This window comes from Scyliorhinus torazame, chromosome 1 (genome assembly GCF_047496885.1).
Source record: "Scyliorhinus torazame isolate Kashiwa2021f chromosome 1, sScyTor2.1, whole genome shotgun sequence".
In the NCBI taxonomy this organism is placed as follows: Eukaryota; Metazoa; Chordata; class Chondrichthyes; order Carcharhiniformes; family Scyliorhinidae; genus Scyliorhinus; species Scyliorhinus torazame.
Window position 1 is genome coordinate 100,536,096 of NC_092707.1, and position 21,576 is coordinate 100,557,671.

Below are 21,576 nucleotides of genomic sequence, written 5' to 3' on the forward strand. Positions count from 1 at the left end.
GGGGAGGGGTTGAGGGGAGAGTGCTGAGGGGAGAGGGCTGAGGGGAAAGGGCTGAGGGGAGAGGGCTGAGGGGAGAGGGCTGAGGGGAGAGGGCTGAGGGGAGAGGGCTGAGGGGAGAGTGTTGAGGGGAAAGGGCTGAGGGGAGAGGGCTGAGGGGAGAGGGCTGAGGGGAGAGAGCTGAGGGGAGTGGGCTGAGGGGAGAGGGCTGAGGGGAAAGGGCTGAGGGGAGAGGGCTGAGGGGAGAGGGCTGAGGGGAGAGGGCTGAGGGGAGAGGGCTGAGGGGAGAGGGCTGAAGAGAGAGGGCTGAGGGGAGAGGACTGAGGTGAGAGGGCTGAAGAGAGAGGGCTGAGGGGAGAGGGCTGAGGGGAGAGGGCTGAGGGGAAAGGGCTGAGGGGAAAGGGCTGAGGGGAGAGGGCTGAGGGGAGAGGGCTGAGGGGAGAGGGCTGAGGAGAGAGGGCTGAGGGGAGAGGGCTGAGGGGAGAGGGCTGAGGGGGAGGGTTGAGGGGAGAGTGCTGAGGGGAGAGGGCTGAGGGGAGAGGGCTGAGGGGAAAGTCCTGAGGGGAGAGGGCTGAGGGGAAAGTGCTGAGGGGAGAGGGCTGAGGGGAGAGGGCTGAGGGGAGAGAGCTGAGGGGAAAGTGCTGAGGGGAAAGGGCTGAGGGGAAAGGGCTGAGGGGAGAGGGCTGAGGGGAGAGGGCTGAGGGGGAGGGTTGAGGGGAGAGGGCTGAGGGGAAAGTGCTGAGGGGAAAGGGCTGAGGAGAGAGGGCTGAGGGGAGAGGGCTGAGGGGAGAGTGCTGAGGGGAGAGGGCTGAGGGGAAAGTGCTGAGGGGAAAGGGCTGAGGAGAGAGGGCTGAGGGGAGAGGGCTGAGGGGGAGGGTTGAGGGGAGAGTGCTGAGGGGAGAGGGCTGAGGGGAGAGTGCTGAGGGGAAAGTGCTGAGGGGAAAGGGCTGAGGGGAAAGGGCTGAGGGGAGAGGGCTGAGGGGAAAGGGCTGAGGGGAGAGGGCTGAGGGGAGAGTGCTGAGGGGAGAGTGCTGAGGGGAAAGGGCTGAGGGGAGAGTGCTGAGGGGAAAGGGCTGAGGAGAGAGGGCTGAGGGGAGAGGGCTGAGGGGAGAGTGCTGAGGGGAGAGGGCTGAGGGGAAAGTGCTGAGGGGAAAGGGCTGAGGAGAGAGGGCTGAGGGGAGAGGGCTGAGGGGAGAGGGCTGAGGGGGAGGGTTGAGGGGAGAGTGCTGAGGGGAAAGGGCTGAGGAGAGAGGGCTGAGGGGAGAGGGCTGAGGGGAGAGTGCTGAGGGGAGAGGGCTGAGGGGAGAGGGCTGAGGAGAGAGGGCTGAGGGGAGAGGGCTGAGGGGGAGGGTTGAGGGGAGAGTGCTGAGGGGAAAGGGCTGTGGGGAAAGGGCTGAGGAGAGAGGGCTGAGGGGAGAGGGCTGAGGGGAGAGGGCTGAGGGGGAGGGTTGAGGGGAGAGGGCTGAGGGGGAGGGTTGAGGGGAGAGTGCTGAGGGGGAGGGTTGAGGGGAGAGGGCTGAGGGGGAGGGTTGAGGGGAGAGGGCTGAGGGGGAGGGTTGAGGGGAGAGGGCTGAGGGGGAGGGTTGAGGGGAGAGTGCTGAGGGGGAGGGTTGAGGGGAGAGTGCTGAGGGGAGAGGGCTGAGGGGAGAGGGCTGAGGAGAGAGGGCTGAGGGGAGAGTGCTGAGGGGAGAGTGCTGAGGGGAGAGGGCTGAGGGGGAGGGTTGAGGGGAGAGTGCTGAGGGGGAGGGTTGAGGGGAGAGTGCTGAGGGGAGAGGGCTGCGGGGAGAGGGCTGAGGGGAGAGGGCTGAGGGGAGAGGGCTGAGGGGAGAGGGTTGAGGGGAGGGGTTGAGGGGAGAGTGCTGAGGGGAGAGGGCTGAGGGGAGGGTGCTGAGGGGAGAGTGCTGAGGGGAGAGGGCTGAGGGGAGGGGTTGAGGGGAGAGTGCTGAGGGGAGAGGGCTGAGGGGAGAGGGCTGAAGAGATAGTGCTGAGGGGAGAGGGCTGAGGAGAGAGGGCTGAGGGGAGAGGGCTGAGGGGAGAGGGCTGAGGGGAGAGGGCTGAGGGGAAAGGGCTGAGGGGAGAGTGCTGAGGGGAGGGGGCTGAGGGGAAAGGGCTGAGGGGAGAGGGCTGAGGGGAAAGGGCTGAGGGGAGAGGGCTGAGGGGAGAGGGCTGAGGGGAGAGGGCTGAGGGGAGAGTGCTGAGGGGAGAGGGCTGAGGGGAAAGTGCTGAGGGGAGAGGGCTGAGGGTAGAGGGCTGAGGAGAGAGGGCTGAGGGGGAGGGTTGAGGGGAGAGTGCTGAGGGGAGAGGGCTGAGGGGAGAGGGCTGAGGGGAAAGGGCTGAGGAGAGAGGGCTGAGGGGAGAGGGCTGTGGGGAGAGTGCTGAGGGGAGAGGGCTGAGGGGAGAGGGCTGAGGGGAGAGGGCTGAGGGGAGGGGGCTGAGGAGAGAGGGCTGAGGGGAGAGGGCTGAGGGGAGAGGGCTGAGGGGAAAGGGCTGAGGAGAGAGGGCTGAGGGGGAGGGTTGAGGAGAGAGTGCTGAGGGGAGAGGGCTGAGGAGAGAGGGCTGAGGGGAAAGGGCTGAGGGGAAAGGGCTGAGGGGAGAGGGCTGAGGGGAGAGTGCTGAGGGGAAAGTGCTGAGGGGAAAGGGCTGAGGGGAGAGGGCTGAGGGGAGAGGGCTGAGGGGAGAGGGCTGAGGGGAGAGGGCTGAGGGGAAAGGGCTGAGGGGAGAGGGCTGAGGGGGAGGGTTGAGGGGAGAGTGCTGAGGGGGGAGGGCTGAGGGGAGAGGGCTGAGGGGAGAGTGCTGAGGGGAGGGGGCTGAGGGGAGAGGGCTGAGGGGAGAGGGCTGAGGGGAGAGGGCTGAGGGGAAAGGGCTGAGGGGAGAGGGCTGAGGGGAGAGGGCTGAGGGGAGGGGTTGAGGGGTGAGTGCTGAGGGGAGAGGGCTGAGGGGAAAGGGCTGAGGGGAGGGGGCTGAGGGGAGAGGGCTGAGGGGAGAGGGCTGAGGGGAGAGTGCTGAGGGGAGAGTGCTGAGGGGAGAGGGCTGAGGGGAGGGGTTGAGGGGAGAGTGCTGAGGGGAGAGGGCTGAGGGGAAAGGGCTGAGGGGAGAGGGCTGAGGGGAGAGGGCTGAGGGGAGAGGGCTGAGGGGAGAGTGATGAGGGGAAAGGGCTGAGGGGAGAGGGCTGAGGGGAGAGGGCTGAGGGGAGAGGGCTGAGGAGAGAGGGCTGAGGGGAAAGGGCTGAGGGGACAGGGCTGAGGGGAAAGTGCTGAGGGGAGAGGGCTGAGGGGAGAGGGCTGAGGGGAGAGGGCTGAGGGGAAAGGGCTGAGGGGAGAGGGCTGAGGGGAGAGGGCTGAGGGGAAAGGGCTGAGGGGAAAGGGCTGAGGGGAGAGGGCTGAGGGGAAAGGGCTGAGGGGAGGGGGCTGAGGGGAGAGGGCTGAGGGGAGAGGGCTGAGGGGAGAGTGCTGAGGGGAGAGTGCTGAGGGGAGAGGGCTGAGGGGAGGGGTTGAGGGGAGAGTGCTGAGGGGAGAGGGCTGAGGGGAAAGGGCTGAGGGGAGAGGGCTGAGGGGAGAGGGCTGAGGGGAGAGGGCTGAGGGGAGAGGGCTGAGGGGAGAGTGTTGAGGGGAAAGGGCTGAGGGGAGAGGGCTGAGGGGAGAGGGCTGAGGGGAGAGGGCTGAGGGGAGAGGGCTGAGGAGAGAGGGCTGAGGGGAAAGGGCTGAGGGGAGAGGGCTGAGGGGAAAGTGCTGAGGGGAGAGTGCTGAGGGGAGAGGGCTGAGGGGAGAGGGCTGAGGGGAGAGGGCTGAGGGGAAAGGGCTGAGGGGAGAGGGCTGAGGGGAAAGTGCTGAGGGGAGAGGGCTGAGGGGAGAGGGCTGAGGGGAGAGGGCTGAGGGGAGAGGGCTGAGGGGAGAGGGCTGAGGGGAGAGGGCTGAGGGGAGAGGGCTGAGGGGAGAGGGCTGAGGGGAAAGGGCTGAGGGGAGAGGGCTGAGGGGAAAGGGCTGAGGGGAAATGGGCCAGGCAGAGGGGGGGATCTCACTTGGTGGCGCGCCCCTGATCGCGACATGGGCAATCTCCCGGTCCTTGGCTGCACCAGCTATGTCCAGTGCTCTCGGCTCGTGCACGGTGAGGGGCCGCAAGTCAGGTTCACCCCCTCCGGTTCGGGCACGCTCTCGCAGGTTATGGCCGCTCTTCTCCTGAGGGGGGAGAAATGGCAGCATTGTTAGGTGGTCCGATGCATGCGGTTGGATCTATGTTGGCATGGGTGCACAGGGCACGCGGCCAACGCAGCTTGCATGGGTGGCTGCAGCCATGCGGGTCACGGCTGTGGTTGTACCGTCCCCCTGGGGAGGGGGTGGGTGTCACACATGTTGGGGTAGGGGGTTTGGTGCCATGGGCACATTGCTGGGTACTCACCCTGGCTGCCCTCAGTAGGTCGTTGAGCTTTTTGCGACACTGCTCGCCAGCCCTGGGTGTCAACTCGATGGCACTGACGGCTGCGCCCACCTCCCTCCACAAACGCCGGGGCCACGTTGGGTGGGACCCTCTGGCCGGGACCAGGGTACAGACGCCCCCTCCTCTCCTCGAGGGTGTCCAGGAGCGTCTCCAGGTCGTGGTCGGTGAACTGGGGCGCTGCTCAGTGTTGCGCCATGTTGCTACATCAGCGGCCTGTACACTCGCGTCGCCTTATGTGCGACACGGCACCGCGTCGATTGTGTGGTGCCGCACCCCTGTGCCTCCCGCCATGCCCTTGCTAGCCCCCTTGTATGGCGCCGGCAGCCCTCGCTGGGGCCGTTACCACCGCCCCCACCCCTATACTGTCTCCCTCTCCGTCAACACACCGCTGCAGACGACACGATCCCGAGGTCGAAGGTCCCAACACCCGTGCCCACACTACAGCCGGGGCTGAGGCGATCACGGCGGAAAATCAAGGCTCCCGTCAGACTCAATATGTGAGTCCATTTCATCCCAGTTGGATTTTTCTTTAACTGGGGGTGAATGTGGTGACCCACGTTTGCTACTATATATATATTTACCATTATTCATTATTCGTCCTACTGTTATCCACCACTGTATATATGTTCACTGTTGTTCTTTATCACTGTTACTTACTGCTGTTGTGTTGATGCTTCTGTTGGCTCTGCCTGTGGCTCCGCCCCTCGGGGGAGGTATATAATTGGCAGACCTGTGGCCATCTCTCAGTGCGGGAGCAGCAGCAGGCTAGCATACTTCTTAGCTTATTAAAACCACTGTTCTCTTCTACAACTCGACTCGTGTGAATTGAGGTCCATCACTTTCATAATTTTGTTCACGCCAAATGAATTTTTTTTTGGAAGATAGGTGTGATGTGGGCAAATGTTTCAGTCAATCTGTGTCCAGCTAACTTCAGAGAGCAGCAATTGAGATGAATGTTGAGTTAATGTATCCTTGGTGGATTTGACTGAGGGAACATTGTTCGCGAGAGTAAAACGATTTGAACACAATGTCCCCGTTCATAACAAAATAGCAATCAATCAATCTCAGACAGTGACTCACCCACTGAGCTTGTACAACACGTCAACTATTAATTAGTGCATTTGGAGATGAGGATGTGGGAGTTTTGATGTTGTAATCGGGGGGGTGGAATGTCCATCTGGAATTTTTAGGTGTTTTGTTGTATATTGCTCCTTCTGCCCTTTTCTGTGGCAGTACCTGAAAGGCTACAGTTCCATACGGAGTGGGAATCCCTCCAGATCCTGATTGGAACAGGTGTTCTCCATGTATAATGTGAGACAAACAGTCATTGTAGATTTGGGGCACGATTCTCCGGCCTCGTTGCTCAAGTGAATAGCGGGAGAGGCCGAAAATGAGAACCACGCCAAGCGCCAATCAGTTTGCAATGCAACCGGACTGCTCCAATAGGGGAAATTGGGATCACGCTGTAGAGTGGGGGAAATCAATTATCGCCACTTAAGTCATATTTCCATACAATTAACGGGAGCCACCCCTTATCCAATGGCTTCCCTTCAGGCTGGCGCTGATTATTTCTCCTTTTGAAAAATGTGAACCTGATGGAAGGGCTTCTATGGGGAGCCGAGGAGGTGAGTAGCCATCTTTATTCACAGGCAAAGAGCCCGGGGAAACAGTGCTCAGCAGGGTGTGGGGGACTCTTGGCTGGGGAGGGGGAGGTCGGGACACAACTCTGGCTGGGATGGGCTGCCATGGGAGGGAGGGGGGGTGGCGCTGGGGGAGGGGGGGGGCAACCGTGGGGGGGGGGGGCAACCAGTACTCGAGGCACCACCGTGCCAACCCCGGATCGTGTTGCGGGGGCAACCATTGTCCCTGCCCGTCTGCACCAATGACCACCCAGAACCCCCACCGACTGCCGAGGCCTCTGGCCGTGCAGTTGAAGGCTATTGATAATAAGGAATTGGCAATCGTAGTTAAATGAGCACTTCACACAACCCAAGTGGATTCCCGTGGGTGGGCGGGCCATGTAGCATGTGGGAGTCATTGCCTAGCATCCCCATTGCACCCCGATGCGTGGACACTGTGCCTGAACACTGTGGGAGGCAACTCCACACACGCAGCAGCCAACATCCGAACACTCAGGGGACGGGACACAGCTCCGGGGACATGTCCATGGCTGGAGGGTGGGTGAGAGCCAACTCATTGATCTACACAATGGTCTCAGATCCTAGGAACATTAGGAAGAGGAGTGGGCCATACAAGGTTTGGTTTGCCATTTCATTCAATCATGACTGACCAAAACAGAATTCGGTGGGTGGGACACACTGTCCGCTTCCAATTCTTCTGAGGAACTGTCCTCAACGCCTACTCTCAATTCCGTCACCTCTAACCAATCAAATTACTGCCCTCCCCATTCTTTCATCGCCTTTAATCTACTTCAATAGACTCCTGTGTGGTACCTTGTCAAAAGCCTTCAGAACGACCATGTGCAGCACACCCACTTTAAATCCCTCATCTCAACCTCTTCCGAGTTGGTCAAGTGTGGATCTTCCTTCTTGAATTCTGAGGTCTTGCCTCTTGGGACACTTGTTGAAGAGGTTAACTTGGCCACGTTAATGATCTGTTTTCACACCATCACATCTGTATTAATAGAAAGTTACTGTGTGTCTTGTTGACAGGTGGCTTGGCAGCTGTGATCTACACCGACACATTACAGACCATCATAATGGTGGTGGGCTCCTTCATTCTAATGGGATTTGGTAAGTCAATCTGTACTTCAAACTTTGACGCTCCACAATGTTTTATTTAAATATCTCCAGCAGCAGAGCGTTGATGAAAAGGATCACCATTAGCTCAAACTGACTATAGGAGAGCTCAAATCTCAGGAGTTTGCTCAGAAATGAAGTTTTGCACTGAGTATTCTGAATTGCACGCTGGTGGGAGGTAGAGAAATCAAAGAGTAGGGCTTCTTGTTCTCAACAAGTAGATCCGTTGCCTCTCATTCACACAGTGCATTGTGGTTAAAATATCAGCATTGTTGTTACAGGCCCACAATCTCTTTGCACTTTTTAAGGAGGAGGCATGGTGGCACAGTGGTTAGCACTGCTGCCTCACAGCGCCAGGGACCCGGATTCAATTCCTGCTTGGGTCACTGCCTGTGTGGAGTCTGCATGTTCTCCCCGTGTGTGCGTGGGTTTCCTCCGGGTGCTCCAGTTTCCTCCCACAGTCCAAAGATGTGCAGGTTAGGTTGATTGGCCATGATAAATTGCCCTTAGCGTCCACAGATGTGCAGGTTAGGGTACGGGAATAGGGGAGAAGTGGGTATGAGGGATCGCGCAGACTCGATGGGCCGAATAGCCTCCTTCTGCACTGTAGGGATTCTATGAAAAAGAATCTACAGTGTCTGCCAATACACACTGATGAATGGAATGTCGCTGGGGTGCATTGTAAACACTAAGTTTACTTTAAAATCATCAAGTGATCTGGAGAAATTCTTTAGTAGGCAGAGAGAGAAATCAAAATACATCTTCTTGCTTGAATGCAGCCCCCCAACTGAAAATGAAGCCAAGACACAAAGCAGCTTCCAGCTCAAGACGAAAGTAAAAGACAGAGGGCGGGATTCTCCGACCCCGCACCGGTTCGGAGAATCGGATAGGGGGAGGGGGGGGGGGCGAATCACGTGACGCCACTCCAGCGCTGGTCCGTCGATTCTCCCCCGCACGATGGGCTGAGTGCCCGCCGTGATAAGCCGAGTCCCGCAGGCGCGTCGTTCTCGTGTGGTCCTACGGCCTCAGCGTTCTGGCTGCGGGGGAGCGGCCTGGTGGGGGGGGGGAGAGAGGATCCGACACCGGGGAGGGACTCCACAGAGGCCTGGCCCACGATCGGGGCCTACCTATAGGCGGGCGGGCTTATCCCTCCGCGCCGGGCCCCTGTAGGTCTCCGCCATGTGGTGTCGGGGCCAGCGCGGAGACGGCAACCTATGCCCATGCACGAACTCGCGCCGGCCGTGGCACGCAAGCACGGAGTCGCGCCGTCCGTCTTGATGCCCGTATTGGCAGCTGGAGCAGCGTGAGGCTTTCCAGGGCCGTGCTGGCCCCCTGTGCGGCGCAGGATCGCTGATCCTAGGGGCCAGATGACGCCGTCGTAAAACGCTTCGGCTTTTACGACGGTGTCAACACTTAGTCCCAGGATCGGAGAATCCCGCCCAGAATCACATTCCAGCTCCACCCACACAATGACATCACTGCAGCTGTTTGATAAACATCCATTTCTTAAAGGGACCCGCACATGACAGTACACTAAATTTTTTTTAAAAGATATTGACCAGCACCCCACATAGCTCCCCCATATCCACCCCCCTCCCACAACCCCAACTCCTCCTCTGCCAGCTCCTCGCCCAGATGCATTGCCAGGTTATGGAGGGCGCAGCACATCACAATGATGCGTGAAACCCTCTGGGCGCTTTTTGTGAGGGCCACGAAGAATCCAGCACGAGTTTTAAGGATACAAAGTAATAACATTTATTTACAATAACATATATATATATAGTACGAAGTCTTACAACACCAGGTTAAAGTCCAACAGGTTTGTTTCGATGTCACTAGCTTTCGGAGCGCAGCTCCTTCCTCAGGTGAATGAAGAGGTATGTTCCAGAAACACATATATAGACAAATGCAAAGATGCCAAACAATGCTAGGAATGCAACCATTAGCAGGTGATTAAATCTTTACAGATCCAGAGATGGGGTAACCTCAGGTTAAAGAGGCGTGAATTGTATCAAGCCAGGACAGTTGGTAGGATTTCGCAGGCCAGATGGTGGTGGATGAATGTAATGCGACATGAATCCCAGGTCCCGGTTGAGGCCGCACTCATGTGTGCGGAACTTGGCTATAAGTTTCTGCTCGGCGATTCTGCGTTGTCGGGCGTCCTGAAGGCCGCCTTGGAGAACGCTTACCCGGAGATCAGAGGCTGAATGCCCTTGACTGCTGAAGTGTTCCCCGACTGGAAGGGAACATTCCTGCCTGGCGATTGTTGCGCGATATCCGTTCATTCGTTGTCGCAGCGTCTGCATGGTCTCGCCAATGTACCACGCTTCGGGACATCCTTTCCTGCAGCGTATGAGGTAGACAACGTTGGCCGAGTCTCACGAGTACGTACCGCGTACCTGGTGGGTGGTGTTCTCACGTGTAATAGTGGTATCCATGTCAATGATCTTGCACGTCTTGCAGAGATTGCCATGGCAGGGTTGTGTGGAGTCGTGGTCACTGTTCTGAAGACTGGGTAGTTTGCTGCATACAATGGTTCGTTTGAGGTTGCGCGGTTGTTTGAAGGCAAGTAGTGGGGGTGTGGGGATGACCTTGGCATGATGTTCATCGTCATCAATGACGTGTTGAAGGCTGTGAAGAAGATGACGTAGTTTCTCCGCTCCGGCAGACCGACAGAATACCCTTCGTCGTCCAGTACTTCCCCGGAGCGGAGAAACTACGTCATCTTCTTCACAGCCTTCAACACGTCATCGATGAAGATGAACATCTTGCCAAGGTCATCCCCACACCCCCACTACTTGCCTTCAAACAACCGCGCCAACCTCAAACGAACCATTGTATGCAGCAAACTACCCAGTCTTCAGAACAGTGACCACGACACCACACAACCCTGCCATGGCAATCTCTGCAAGACGTGCCAGATCATTGACATGGATACCACTATTACACGTGAGAACACCACCCACCAAGTACGCGGTACATACTCGTGCGACTCGGCCAACGTTGTCTACCTCATACGCTGCAGGAAAGGATGTCCCGAAGCGTGGTACATTGGCGAGACCATGCAGACGCTGCGACAACGAATGAACGGACATCGCGCAACAATCACCAGGCAGGAATGTTCCCTTCCAGTCGGAGAACACTTCAGCAGTCAAGGGCATTCAGCCTCTGATCTCCGGGTAAGCGTTCTCCAAGGCGGCCTTCAGGACGCGCAACAACGCAGAATCGCCGAGCAGAAACTTATAGCCAAGTTCCGCACACATGAGTGTGGCCTCAACAGGGACCTGGGATTCATGTCGCATTACATTCATCCCCCACCATCTGGCCTGCGAAATCCTACCAACTGTCCTGGCTTGATACAATTCACGCCTCTTTAACCTGGGGTTACCCCATCTCTGGATCTGTAAAGATTTAATCACCTGCTAATGGTTGCATTCCTAGCATTGTTTGGCATCTTTGAATTTGTCTATATATGTGTTTCTGGAACATACCTCTTCATTCACCTGAGGAAGGAGCAGCGCTCCGAAAGCTAGTGACATCGAAACAAACCTGTTGGACTTTAACCTGGTGTTGTAAGACTTCGTACTGTGCTCACCCCAGTCCAACGCCGGCATCTCCACATATATATATATATAACAGCAGCAGCAACTTCCCTTGCTGCACACTCCTTCCTGCTGGTTCCTGAACTGGCCAGCTTTATTTATACTAGGAGTTTATTAATGGTTTCTCTGCCCCCCTCATTGGGGAAGCTCATACTCCCACAGGATTGTGGGATTGTCATTAGTCCCCAGCCAATGGTAAGTAGGCAGGTTATAACAGTGCTGTACTGGAGGGCTCCTCTTGACCGGTCCAGGCACCGAAACCACATCTTCAGGGTACCGATCGTCTGCTCCACCGGCATATGTATAGCAGCATGAGCCTTATTGTATTGGGTCTCCACTGCAGTCTATAGCCTCTGCACAGGAGCCATCACCCACCTCCTGAGGAGGGGAGGGTGTACCCCTTGTCCCCGAGGAGCCATCCCTCCAGTCGCTGCTCTCCCTCAAAGACCGCCAGGATTTGAGAGTGACCAAGGATATAGCTGTAGTGGACGCTTGCCGGCACATACCTACAGGATGTGCTTGGTGCTGTCACAGAGAATACCACATTGAGGGAGTGGAAACCCTTGCGATTGATGAAAGGCGCCCCATGTCACCATGGGGAGTGTAGAGCCACGTGAGTCCAGTCAATTAGATCCTGCATTTGGGGCAGACCAGCTATGTGGCCGAAGCTCATGGCCTTGACCTCCTGGCTAGCCTGGTCCCAGTCAAGGTTGATATAATTCAAAGAGTGCATAGGTCACCTCCCTTATACACTTATGTGTGGCGAACTGGGAGATGCTGCAGAGGTCACCCATGCAGCCCTGAAATTAGCCGCTAGCGTTAAAGTTGAGTGCTACCTCAGGGCCACAGGCAATGGGTGACCTCTCAGCCCATGTGGCGCAAACTCCTGCATCACTTGGCACAGGTGGTCCACCGTCCCTTGGGACAGATACAGTTGTCACTGATACTGGTTCTCCATCATCTGGAGGTATATTGTTCCTCTCCGGTACACCCGTGCCCCTGGTCGGAGCTGCCACAAAACTAGTTGGATCAGGGCTGCCTGCTGAACTCTGTAACCTTTGACCTTTGCATTGGGTGCTAAATTTGGGTCACCTCTCTCTTATGGAGAGCTGAGTGTAAGCCATGGAGTTCAATGCTTGGGGGCTCATCTCCCAACTATTTTGATTGAAATAAATAAGCAATGAAACTAAATCAAATAAACTGAGGGACAAATTAAAGGGAGAGTCCCTTAAAGCAAAGCTACCTTAAACAAAAAACAAATCACAAATAGACTTGAAACATAAAATCAAAATGTGATTAACGAGGTCAGTGAGGCACCCCAGCACATACAGTGCCCAATGGGCATGGAAAGTCTCAAGGGTGCCCTTTGACACCGCCTTGTCCCTCTCCAGAGACACCCAGTCTCGAATGCAGCCGTGGAAGAGCGGCAGACAGACAGGTCGGACAATCCCCTCGATCGCCTGCTGTCTGAACTTGTTGATGACAAGTTTTGCCAGGCCCAGGAGCAGATTCACAAGGAGGTACTCCTCCCTCCCGGCCCTCTCCACATCGGGTGCCCAGGAGCAGATTCACAAGGAGGTACTCCTCCCTCCCGGCCCTCTCCACATCGGGTGCCCAGGAGCAGATTCACAAGGAGGTACTCCTCCCTCCCGGCCCTCTCCACATCGGGTGCCCAGGAGCAGATTCACAAGGAGGTACCCCTCCCTCCCGGCCCTCTCCACATCGGGTGCCCAGGAGCAGATTCACAAGGAGGTACTCCTCCCTCCCGGCCCTCTCCACATCGGGTGCCCATAGATCAGGAGCATGGGGCAGGCGTGCAAACAAAACTGTGAGAAAATATTTTTGTAATAATTGAACAGGGAGTGGCCTCACCTCCTAAAGGGTTAACTAGCGGGTGCCAATCAGTGGCAGAATCATGTTTTACAATACTGACTTAATGAGCAGAATTGGCTGGTCAAGGAAGGGTCAGGGATGTTATTAGAGAAGTGGCTTCCTCCTGTGGAAGGCAAGAATTCCTCTGATTTATTTCAAGCCTTCGGATTGCCCTCAACTTGATCATTAACCTGCATCCCACAGCGCTCCTGGGTAGTGGATCATATGAGCCTTCCATCTTGTACATCCAGCCACCCATGATACTTTCCCTGATGACCTCGCCTCCCGGGCCATTGGCAGTGCCCAACCACACTGCTCATGCCCTACAGCTGTCCCTTGCAACTGAGGAAGGGGGCAAATGTGAGTGGCCTTGTCATCCCCTTGGTGTCAGGGTCCTTCTGCCCTCATGGAGCAAACCACCACCCCCTGTAGGGCTCCCCATATTGCCTATTTGACCTGGTGTGCTACCAAAGCCCACCTTGGGACCTTGCTGTCACCCCCTGTGCTGGCCCGATGACTGTTCTTGCTCCCACCCCAGAAAGGCAATTCCTCTGAAGAACATAGAAACAGAAAATAGGAGCAGGAAGAGGTCATTCGGCTCTTCGAGCCTACTCCACCATTAATTATGATCATGGCTGAGCATCCAACTCAATAACCAAATCCCGCTTTCCCCCCATATCGTTTGATCCGCTTCACCCCAAGTGCCAAATCTAACTGCTTCTTCAAAACATACAATGTTTTGGCCTCAATTACTTCCTGTGGTAACAAATTCCACAGGCTGACCACTCTCTGGGTGAAGAAATTTCTCCTCATCTCTGTCCTAAATGGTCCATCCCATATCCTCAGACTGTGACCCCTGGGTCTGGACACACTCCCAATCGGGAACATCCTTCCTGCATCTACCCTGTCTGGCCCTGTTAGAATTTTGTAGGCTTCTATGAGATCCACCCGCCCCCCTCTCATTCTTCTGAACTCCAGCGATTACGATCCTAACCGATTCAATCTCTCCTCATATGTCAGTCCCACCATCCCAGGAATCAGTCTGGTAAATCTGCGCTGCACTCGAGAGAGAGAGAGAGAGAGAGAGAGAGAGAGAGAGAGAGCAAGAGCATCCTTCCTCAGATAAGGAGACCAAAACTGCACACAATTGATGCACAATCAATGACCACGAAAGCGAGGTTGTAGTCCAACTGAAGGCTTTAATAAGCTAGATGTTTCCCTCAGCAGCTCAGGTACAGAATGAAGGCTGCTGGGGCGGCACGGGCTCTTATACCCCACCTAGCAGGGCGGAGCTACCATACAGCTTGACCAATAGGAAACATACAATATCTACCAATGGTGTTCCAGCATTACCAGGTACCGTAATACCTCTACACAGACTACCACATTCACCCCTGTTACAAAAGAGTCCGGCGGGGGTGGTGGCCTGACGTTACAGCATGGTAACGTGGTAGAAATTATAGTTATGGAGGTACCGTAATACCTCCGTACAGCATTTTGTAACTATTTACAATTCTATTTATTATTTACAATTTCTGATTCATAATTAACTATACACTTTAAAATGAAGCAATCAGTCGATCAGGGGCCCTGTTCGTCCTCTGTGATCGTCGAAGCTTCGGTGGTGACTCCGGTGGAGGCTCGGGCATCCGTGACTCCGGGAGCGTGGCCTCGATCCCTGTGGCAGCTTCGACACCCCGAGACAGCGCTGGTGGGGAAAACGGTTGATCTGGGAAGGGAGTGTCTGCGGGTGGGGGGGGCCTAGACGAGGCAGGCGGAAGGATGATCCTCCTGTAAGGTGCACAGGTGGGAGGGAGGGTTGGACTGGTGGCTGGGGTGTGCGTGGGGCTCAGGCGGGCGCCGGGTCTCGTAGGGAGACCGTATCTTGTCGGCCGTCTGGGTACGCCACGTAGGCGTACTGGGGGTTAGCGTGGTGAAGATGGACCCTCTCGACCAACGGGTCCGACTTGTGCGCCCGCACGTGTTTTCGGAGCAGGATGGGATCGGGTGCTGCCAGCCAGGTCGGGAGCGAGGTCCCAGAGGAGGACTTCCTGGGGAAGACAAGGAGACGTTTGTGAGGTGTTTGGTTGGTTGTGGTACAAAGCAGTGACCGGATGGAGTGGAGGGCATCCGGGAGGACTTCCTGCCAGCGGGAGACTGTGAGATTCCTCGACTGTAGGGCCAGTAGGACAGTCTTCCAGACCGTTCCGTTCTCATTCGCTACCTGTCCGTTACCCCAGGGGTTGTAACTGGTCGTCCTGCTTGAGGCGATGCCCTTGCTGAGCAGGAATTGACGCAGTTCGTTGCTCATAAAGGAGGACCCCCTATCACTATGTATGTAAGCGGGGAACCCGAACAGATGCTATGGAGGGCCTTGATGACAGTGATTGCGGTCACGTCGGGGCAGGGGATGGCGAATGGGAACCGGGAGTACTCGTCAATCACGTTCAGGAAGTACGTGTTGCGGTCGGTGGAGGGGAGGGGGCCTTTGAAGTCTATGCTGAGGCGTTCAAAGGGACGGGAAGCCTTTATCAGGTGCGCTTTCTCTGGCCGGTAGAAGTGCGGTTTGCACTCCGCGCAGATTTGGCAGTCCCTGGTGGCTATCCTGACCTCCTCGATGGAGTACATATATATATATATAGAATTTACAGTGCAGAAGGTGGCCATTCGGCCCATCGAGTCTGCACCGGCTCTTGGAAAGAGCACCCTACCCAAGCCCACACCACCCTATCCCAGTAACCCAATAATACCACTCAACCAACACTAAGGGCAATTTAGCATGGCTAATCCACCTAACCTGCACATCTTTGGACTGTGGGAGGAAACCGGAGCACCCAGAGGAAACCCACGCACACACGGGGAGAATGTGCAGACTCCGCACAGACAGTGACCCAGCCGGGAATTGAACCTGGGACCCTGGAGCAGTGAAGCAATTGTGCTAACCACTATGCTACCGTGGTGCCCTTGGTAGGGCAAGTTGCGGGTCTTGATAAAGTGGAAAAAGCGAGTGACCCCCGGGTGGCAGAGGTCCTCGTGGAGGGCTCGGAGGCGGTCCACTTGTGCGTTGGCGCATGTGCCACGGGACAGGGCATCAGGAGGCTCGTTTAGCTTCCCGGGATGATACAAGATCTCGTAGTTGTAGGTGGAGAGTTCGATCCTCCACCGCAAGATCTTATCGTTTTTTATCTTGCCCCGCTGTGCATTATTGTACATGAAGGCAACTGACCGTTGGTCAGTGAAGAGACCAGGTAATGCCTCCAATGTTGCACAGCTTCTACTTTGGCCTAGGTCTCCTTTTCGACTGAGGAGTGGCGGATTTCGGAAGCATGGAAGGTACGGGAGAAGAAGGCCACAGGTCTGCCCGCTTGGTTGAGGGTGGCCGCCAGAGCTACGTCGGACGCATCGCTCTCGACCTGGAAGGGGAGGGACTTGTCGATGGCGTGCATAGTGGCCTTTGCAATGTCTGCTTTGATGCGGCTGAAGGCCTGGCGGGCCTCCATCGACGGGGGAAGGTTGTGGACTGGATCAGGGGACGGGCCTTGTCCGCATAGTTGGGGACCTATTGGGCATAGTAAGAGAAAAACCCGAGGCAGCGCTTCAGGGCCTTGGAGCAGTGAGGGAGGGGGAACTCCATAAGGGGGCGCATGCATTCAGGGTCGGGGTCTATAACTCCATTTTGCACTACGTAGCCGAGGATGGCTAGGCTGTCGGTGCTAAATACGCATTTATCATTGTTATATGTAAGGTTAAGGATCTTTGCAGTCTGGAGGAATTTTCGGAGGTTGGTGTCATGGTCCTGCTGGTCGTGGCCGCAGATGGTGACATTATCGAGATACGGGAATGTTGCCCATAAACCGTACCGGTCTACCATTGGTCCATCTCGCGCTGGAAGACCGAGACCCCGTTGGTGACACCGAAGGGAACCCTTAAGAAGTGATAGAGCCGCCCGTCTGCCTCAAAGGCAGTGTATTTGCGGTCGCTAGTGCGGATGGGGAGCTGGTGGTAGGCGGACTTAAGATCCACCGTGGAGAAGACCTTGTAATGCGCGATCCTGTTTACCAGGTCGGATATGTGGGGGAGAGGGTACGCGTCCAGCTGTGTAAACCTGTTGATGGTCTGACTGTAGTCGATGACCATCCTACGCTTCTCCCCGGTCTTTACCACCACTACTTGAGCTCTCCAGGGATTATTGCTAGCTTCAATGACTCCTTCCTGTCATGTTGGGTGTTCCGATACACAAACGAACCAACACGGTTGTGGATGGTACAACTCTGTTTTATTATTCTGTACAATAATAACTGTTAACTTCTGGCTGTGGTTCGTACTTCACCAGCTAACCTGTGGACCCAGCCCTAGCACTCTCTTAGTGAGGCACTCAGCACATGGTGTATGTCTGAGTGGCATGCTGTGAGCTCTGAGCTCTGAGCTATCTCCTGGTAGAATGAGCGGGAACTGTGGTATTCCCTGTTTTATAGTGCTTGTGCTCTCACTGGTGATTGGCTGCAATGTTGTGTGTGTTGGTTGGTCCAGCTACCTGTCCATCAATGTGTGTGTGTGATTGCACCATGATATGTTAATGTGGATATCATGACACGTCCCTCAGTAGCCTTTGGGCCTCTGACCTAATAAAGATCCGATCCTGGGCACTGTAGCGTCTGCTCCTGGTGGCGATGGGTTTGCAATCCGGGGTGAGGTTTGCAAACAGGGAAGGCGGATCGACCTTGAGGGTCGCGAGGCCGCAGACAGTGAGGGAGGGTATAGGGCCGCCGAATTTGAAAGTTAGACTTTGAAGATTACACTGGAAGTCTAAACCTAGGAGTGTGGCCGCGCAGAGGTGGGGAAGGACGTAGAGTCGGTAATTTTTAAACTCCCTTCCCTGGACTGTGAGGTTTGCTACACAAAACCCCTGCATCTCTACTGAGTGTGAACTGGAGGCCAGGGAGATTTTTTTATTAACGGGGTGGTCGAGGAGAGAACAGCGCCTTACCGTATCGGGGTGTATGAAGCTCTCCGTGCTCCCAGAGTCAATTAAGTAGGACGCCTCGTGCCCGTTGATTAGTACTGTTGTTGTAGCAGTTGAGAGTATTCGAGGTCGGAACTGATCCAGGGTCACCGAGACTAATCTCAGCAGTTGAGTGTTCTCTTCGGGCGGTGTGTGGTCAGCCGAGCTGGGGTACTGGGAGACCATCCAAGATGGCGGCTCCCATTGGTCGCACATGGCTGGGGGTGCACAAAATGGTGGCGCCTGTCCACCGAATGTGGCATCCGCGTGACAAGATGGCGGAGCCTGGGGGCCGCACATGGCCCTGGAGTAGGAAGATGGCGGCGCCCGCTGGCCGCACGGGGACCGTGGAGAACTTTGTGGTGGCAGTCCGCATTCGCCACCGGAGACCGCGGCGACCGCACGGGCCTGGCATACCACCACGAAGTGGCCCTTTTTACCGCATCCCTTGCAGGTGGATGCGTGGGCCGGGCAGCGCTGCCGGGGGTACTTGGCCTGCCCGCAAAAGTAGCAACGGGGCCCCCCGGGGTTGCCAGGCCGCCTTGCAGCACAGGCTTGTGGGGGGATGGGGGATGTCTCGGGGTTGGCTGCGGAGGGGTTCCACGCTGCCCAGGGAGCTGCCGTGCGGTCGGGAACATAAGCGCGGGCGTTTCTGGAGGCCACATCCAGGGAGCCTGCAAGGGCCCGTGCCTCCTTGAGGCCTCGGGTGTCTTTTTCCAGCAATCGCTGGCGGATTTGGGAGGACAGCATACCTGCCACGAAAGTGTCCCGGTTCAAGAGTTCTGTGTGGTCACTCGCCGAAACTTGCGGGCAGCTGCAGTTTCTCCCCAACACCAGGAGCGCACGGTAGAATTCTTCCAGCGATTTGTCGCCTCGTTGTTAGCAGATGTCGGGCGTAGACCTGGTTTACTGGGTGAATATAATGTCCTTTTAGCAGCTCTATTGCTGCATCAAAGTCTTCCGCTTCCTCGATGAGGGTGTAAATTTCCGGGCTCACCCTCGAGTGCAGGACTTGCATTTTCTGTTCTCCCGTGGGTTTGTTTTCGGCCGTTCCGTGATATCCTTTAAAACATGCCAGCCAGTGCTTGAAGATTGTCGCTGAGTTCGCCGCGTGGGGGCTGAGTTGCAGACACTCCGGCTTGATTCGGAGCTCCATCCTTTTAAATCTAGCTTATTAAATTGATGCACGATCAATGACCACTAAAGCGAGGTTGTAGTCCAACTGAAGGCTTTAATAAGCTAGATGTTTCCCCCAGCAGCTCAGGTACATAATGAAGGCTGCTGGGGCGGCACGTGCTCTTATACCCCGCCTTGCAGGGCGGGGCTACCATACAGCTTGACCAATAGGAAACATACAATATCTACCAATGGTGTTCCAGCATTACCAGGTCCCGTAATACCTCTACACAGACTACCACAACAATATTCTAGGTGTGACCTCACCAAGGCCCTGTATAATTGCAGCAAGACATCCCTGCTCCTGTACTCGAATCCTCTCACAATGAAGGCCAGCATACCATTTGCATTCTTTATCGCCAGCTGTACCTGCATGCTTACCTTCTATGATAGGTGGTGTTCGAGGACACTCAGGCCTTGTTGCACATACCCTCTCCTAATTTATGGCCATTCAGATAATAATCTGCCTTCTTGTTTTTGCTACCAAAGTGGATTACCTCACATTTATCCAAATTATACTGCATCTGCCATTCATTTGCCCACTCACTCAACTTGTCCAAATCACAATGATCTCTGCATCCTCCTCACAGCTCACCCTCCCACCAGACTTGGTGTCATCTGCAAATTTTGTTCCCTCGGCTAAATCATTAATATATATTGTGAATAGCTAGGGTCCTAGCACTGATTCCTTCGGTCCCCCACTATTCACTACCTGCCAATTTTAAAAAGACTCATTAATCCCTACTCTTTGTTTCCTGTCTGCCAACCAGTTTTCTATCCATCTCAATACACTACCCCTAATCCCATGAGCTTTAATTTTACACACTGACTCTTATGCGGGACTTTGTCATAAGCCTTCTGAAAATACAAATATACCACATCCACTGGCTCCTCCTTGTCAACTTTATTGCTTATATGTTCGAAAAATTTCAGTAGACTTAAGGACGACACGGTGGCTCAGTGGTTAGCACTGCTGCTTAATAATACCGAGGACCCGGCTTCGATCCCAGCTCTGGATCACTGTCTGTGTGGAGTTTGCTCATTCTCCCCATGTCTGCATGGGTCCCACCCCTACAATCCAAAGATGTGCAGGGTAGGTGGATTGCCAATGCCAAATGATCCTTAATTGAAAAAAAATTATAATTGGGTTCTTCAAATTTATTTAAAAATGAATTCCGGGAGATTTGTCAAGCATGATTTCCCCTTCATAAATCCATGCTGATCTGTCCGATCCTGGCACTGTTTTCTAAGTGCTCTGCTATAAAATCTTTGATAATGGATTCTAGCATTTTCCCCACTACCGACGTCAGGCTTACTGGTCTATAATTCCCTGTTTTCTCTCTACCTCCCTTTTTAAATAGTGGAGTTACATTAACTACCTGCCAATCTACAGGAACTGTTCCAGAGTCTATGGAATCCTGGAAGATGACCACCAATGCATTTACTATTTCTAGAGCCACTTCGTAAAGTACTCTGGGATGTAGATTATCAGGCCCTGGGGATTCTTCAGCCTTCAATCCTATCAATTTCCCCAACACCATTTCTCTACTAATATTGGTCTCCTTCGGTTCTTCCCTCTCACTAATCACAACGTTCCCCAACATTTCTGGTATCTGGGGCGGGATTCTCCCCTACCCGGCGGGGTGGGGGGGCGGCGGGATGGAGTGGCGGGAACCACTCCGGTGTCGGGCCGCCCCAAAGGTGAAAAATGAAATGAAATTAAAATCGCTTATTGTCACGAGTAGGCTTCAATGAAGTTACTGTGAAAAGCCCCTAGTCTCCACATTCCGGTGCCTATTCGGGGAGGCTGTTACAGGAATTCTCCGCACCTTTACGGGCCAAGCCCTCACCTTGAGGGGCTAGGCCCGCGCCCGAGTGGTTGGCGCTCCGCCAGCTGGCAGGAAAGGCCTTTGGCGCCACGCCAGCCAGGGCTGAAAGGTCTTCGGCGGCCGCCGGAAGTCCGCGCATGCGCGGGAGCGTCAGCAGCTGCTGACGTCATCCCCACGCATGCGCAGGGGGGTGGGTGTCCCTTCCGCATCGGCCATGGTGAAAACTGTGGCTGAGGCTGAGGAAAAAGAGTGCCCCCACGGCACAGGCCCGCCTGCCAATCGGTGGGCCCCGATCGCGGGCCAGGCCACCGTGGGGGCACCCCCTGGGGCCAGATTGCCCCGCGCCCCCCCCAGGACCCCGGAGCCCGCTCGCGCTGCCTAGTCCCGCCGGTAAGAGAGGTGGTTTGATTCACGCCGGCGCAACAGGCATTCCAGCAGCAGGACTTCAGCCCATCGCGGGCCGGAGAATCGCCGGGGTTGGGGGGGGGGGGGGGGGGGGGGGGGGGGGGGGGGGGGGGGCCCGCTGACCGGTGCGGTGCGATCCCCGCCCCGCCGACTATCCGGTGCCGGAGAATTCGGCAACCGGCGGGGGCGGGATTCACGCCAGCCCCCGGCGATTCTCCGACCCGGCTAATTTGATTTTCCCAATCTATATGCAGATTAAAATCACCCATAATTACAGATGTTCCTTTATCCCATGTGTCTCTAATTTCTTGTTTAATGCCATTCCCAACATCACAAGTTTGAGGGTCTATATATGACGCCCACTAATGTTTTTTTCCCCTTGATATTTCTCAACTCTACCCATACAGATTCCACATTGTCAGAGCTAATATCCTTCCTCACTCCTAAATACTCAATACCCTGGGACATTCAGTTGCCATCCCTGGTCACCCTGCACCCTG

General features: G+C 55.7%; 1 protein-coding gene across 1 annotated transcript in view; it reads left to right on the top strand.

Moving 5' to 3' along the window:
• slc5a1 (solute carrier family 5 member 1) overlaps window positions 1–21,576 on the top strand; it is a 228,870-nt gene that overhangs the window by 154,269 nt on the left and 53,025 nt on the right. The window contains exon 7 of the mRNA XM_072498635.1: window positions 7,104–7,184. Within this exon, the coding sequence (XP_072354736.1) occupies window positions 7,104–7,184 (81 nt within the window). The remainder of the gene's footprint in view (window positions 1–7,103; window positions 7,185–21,576) is intronic.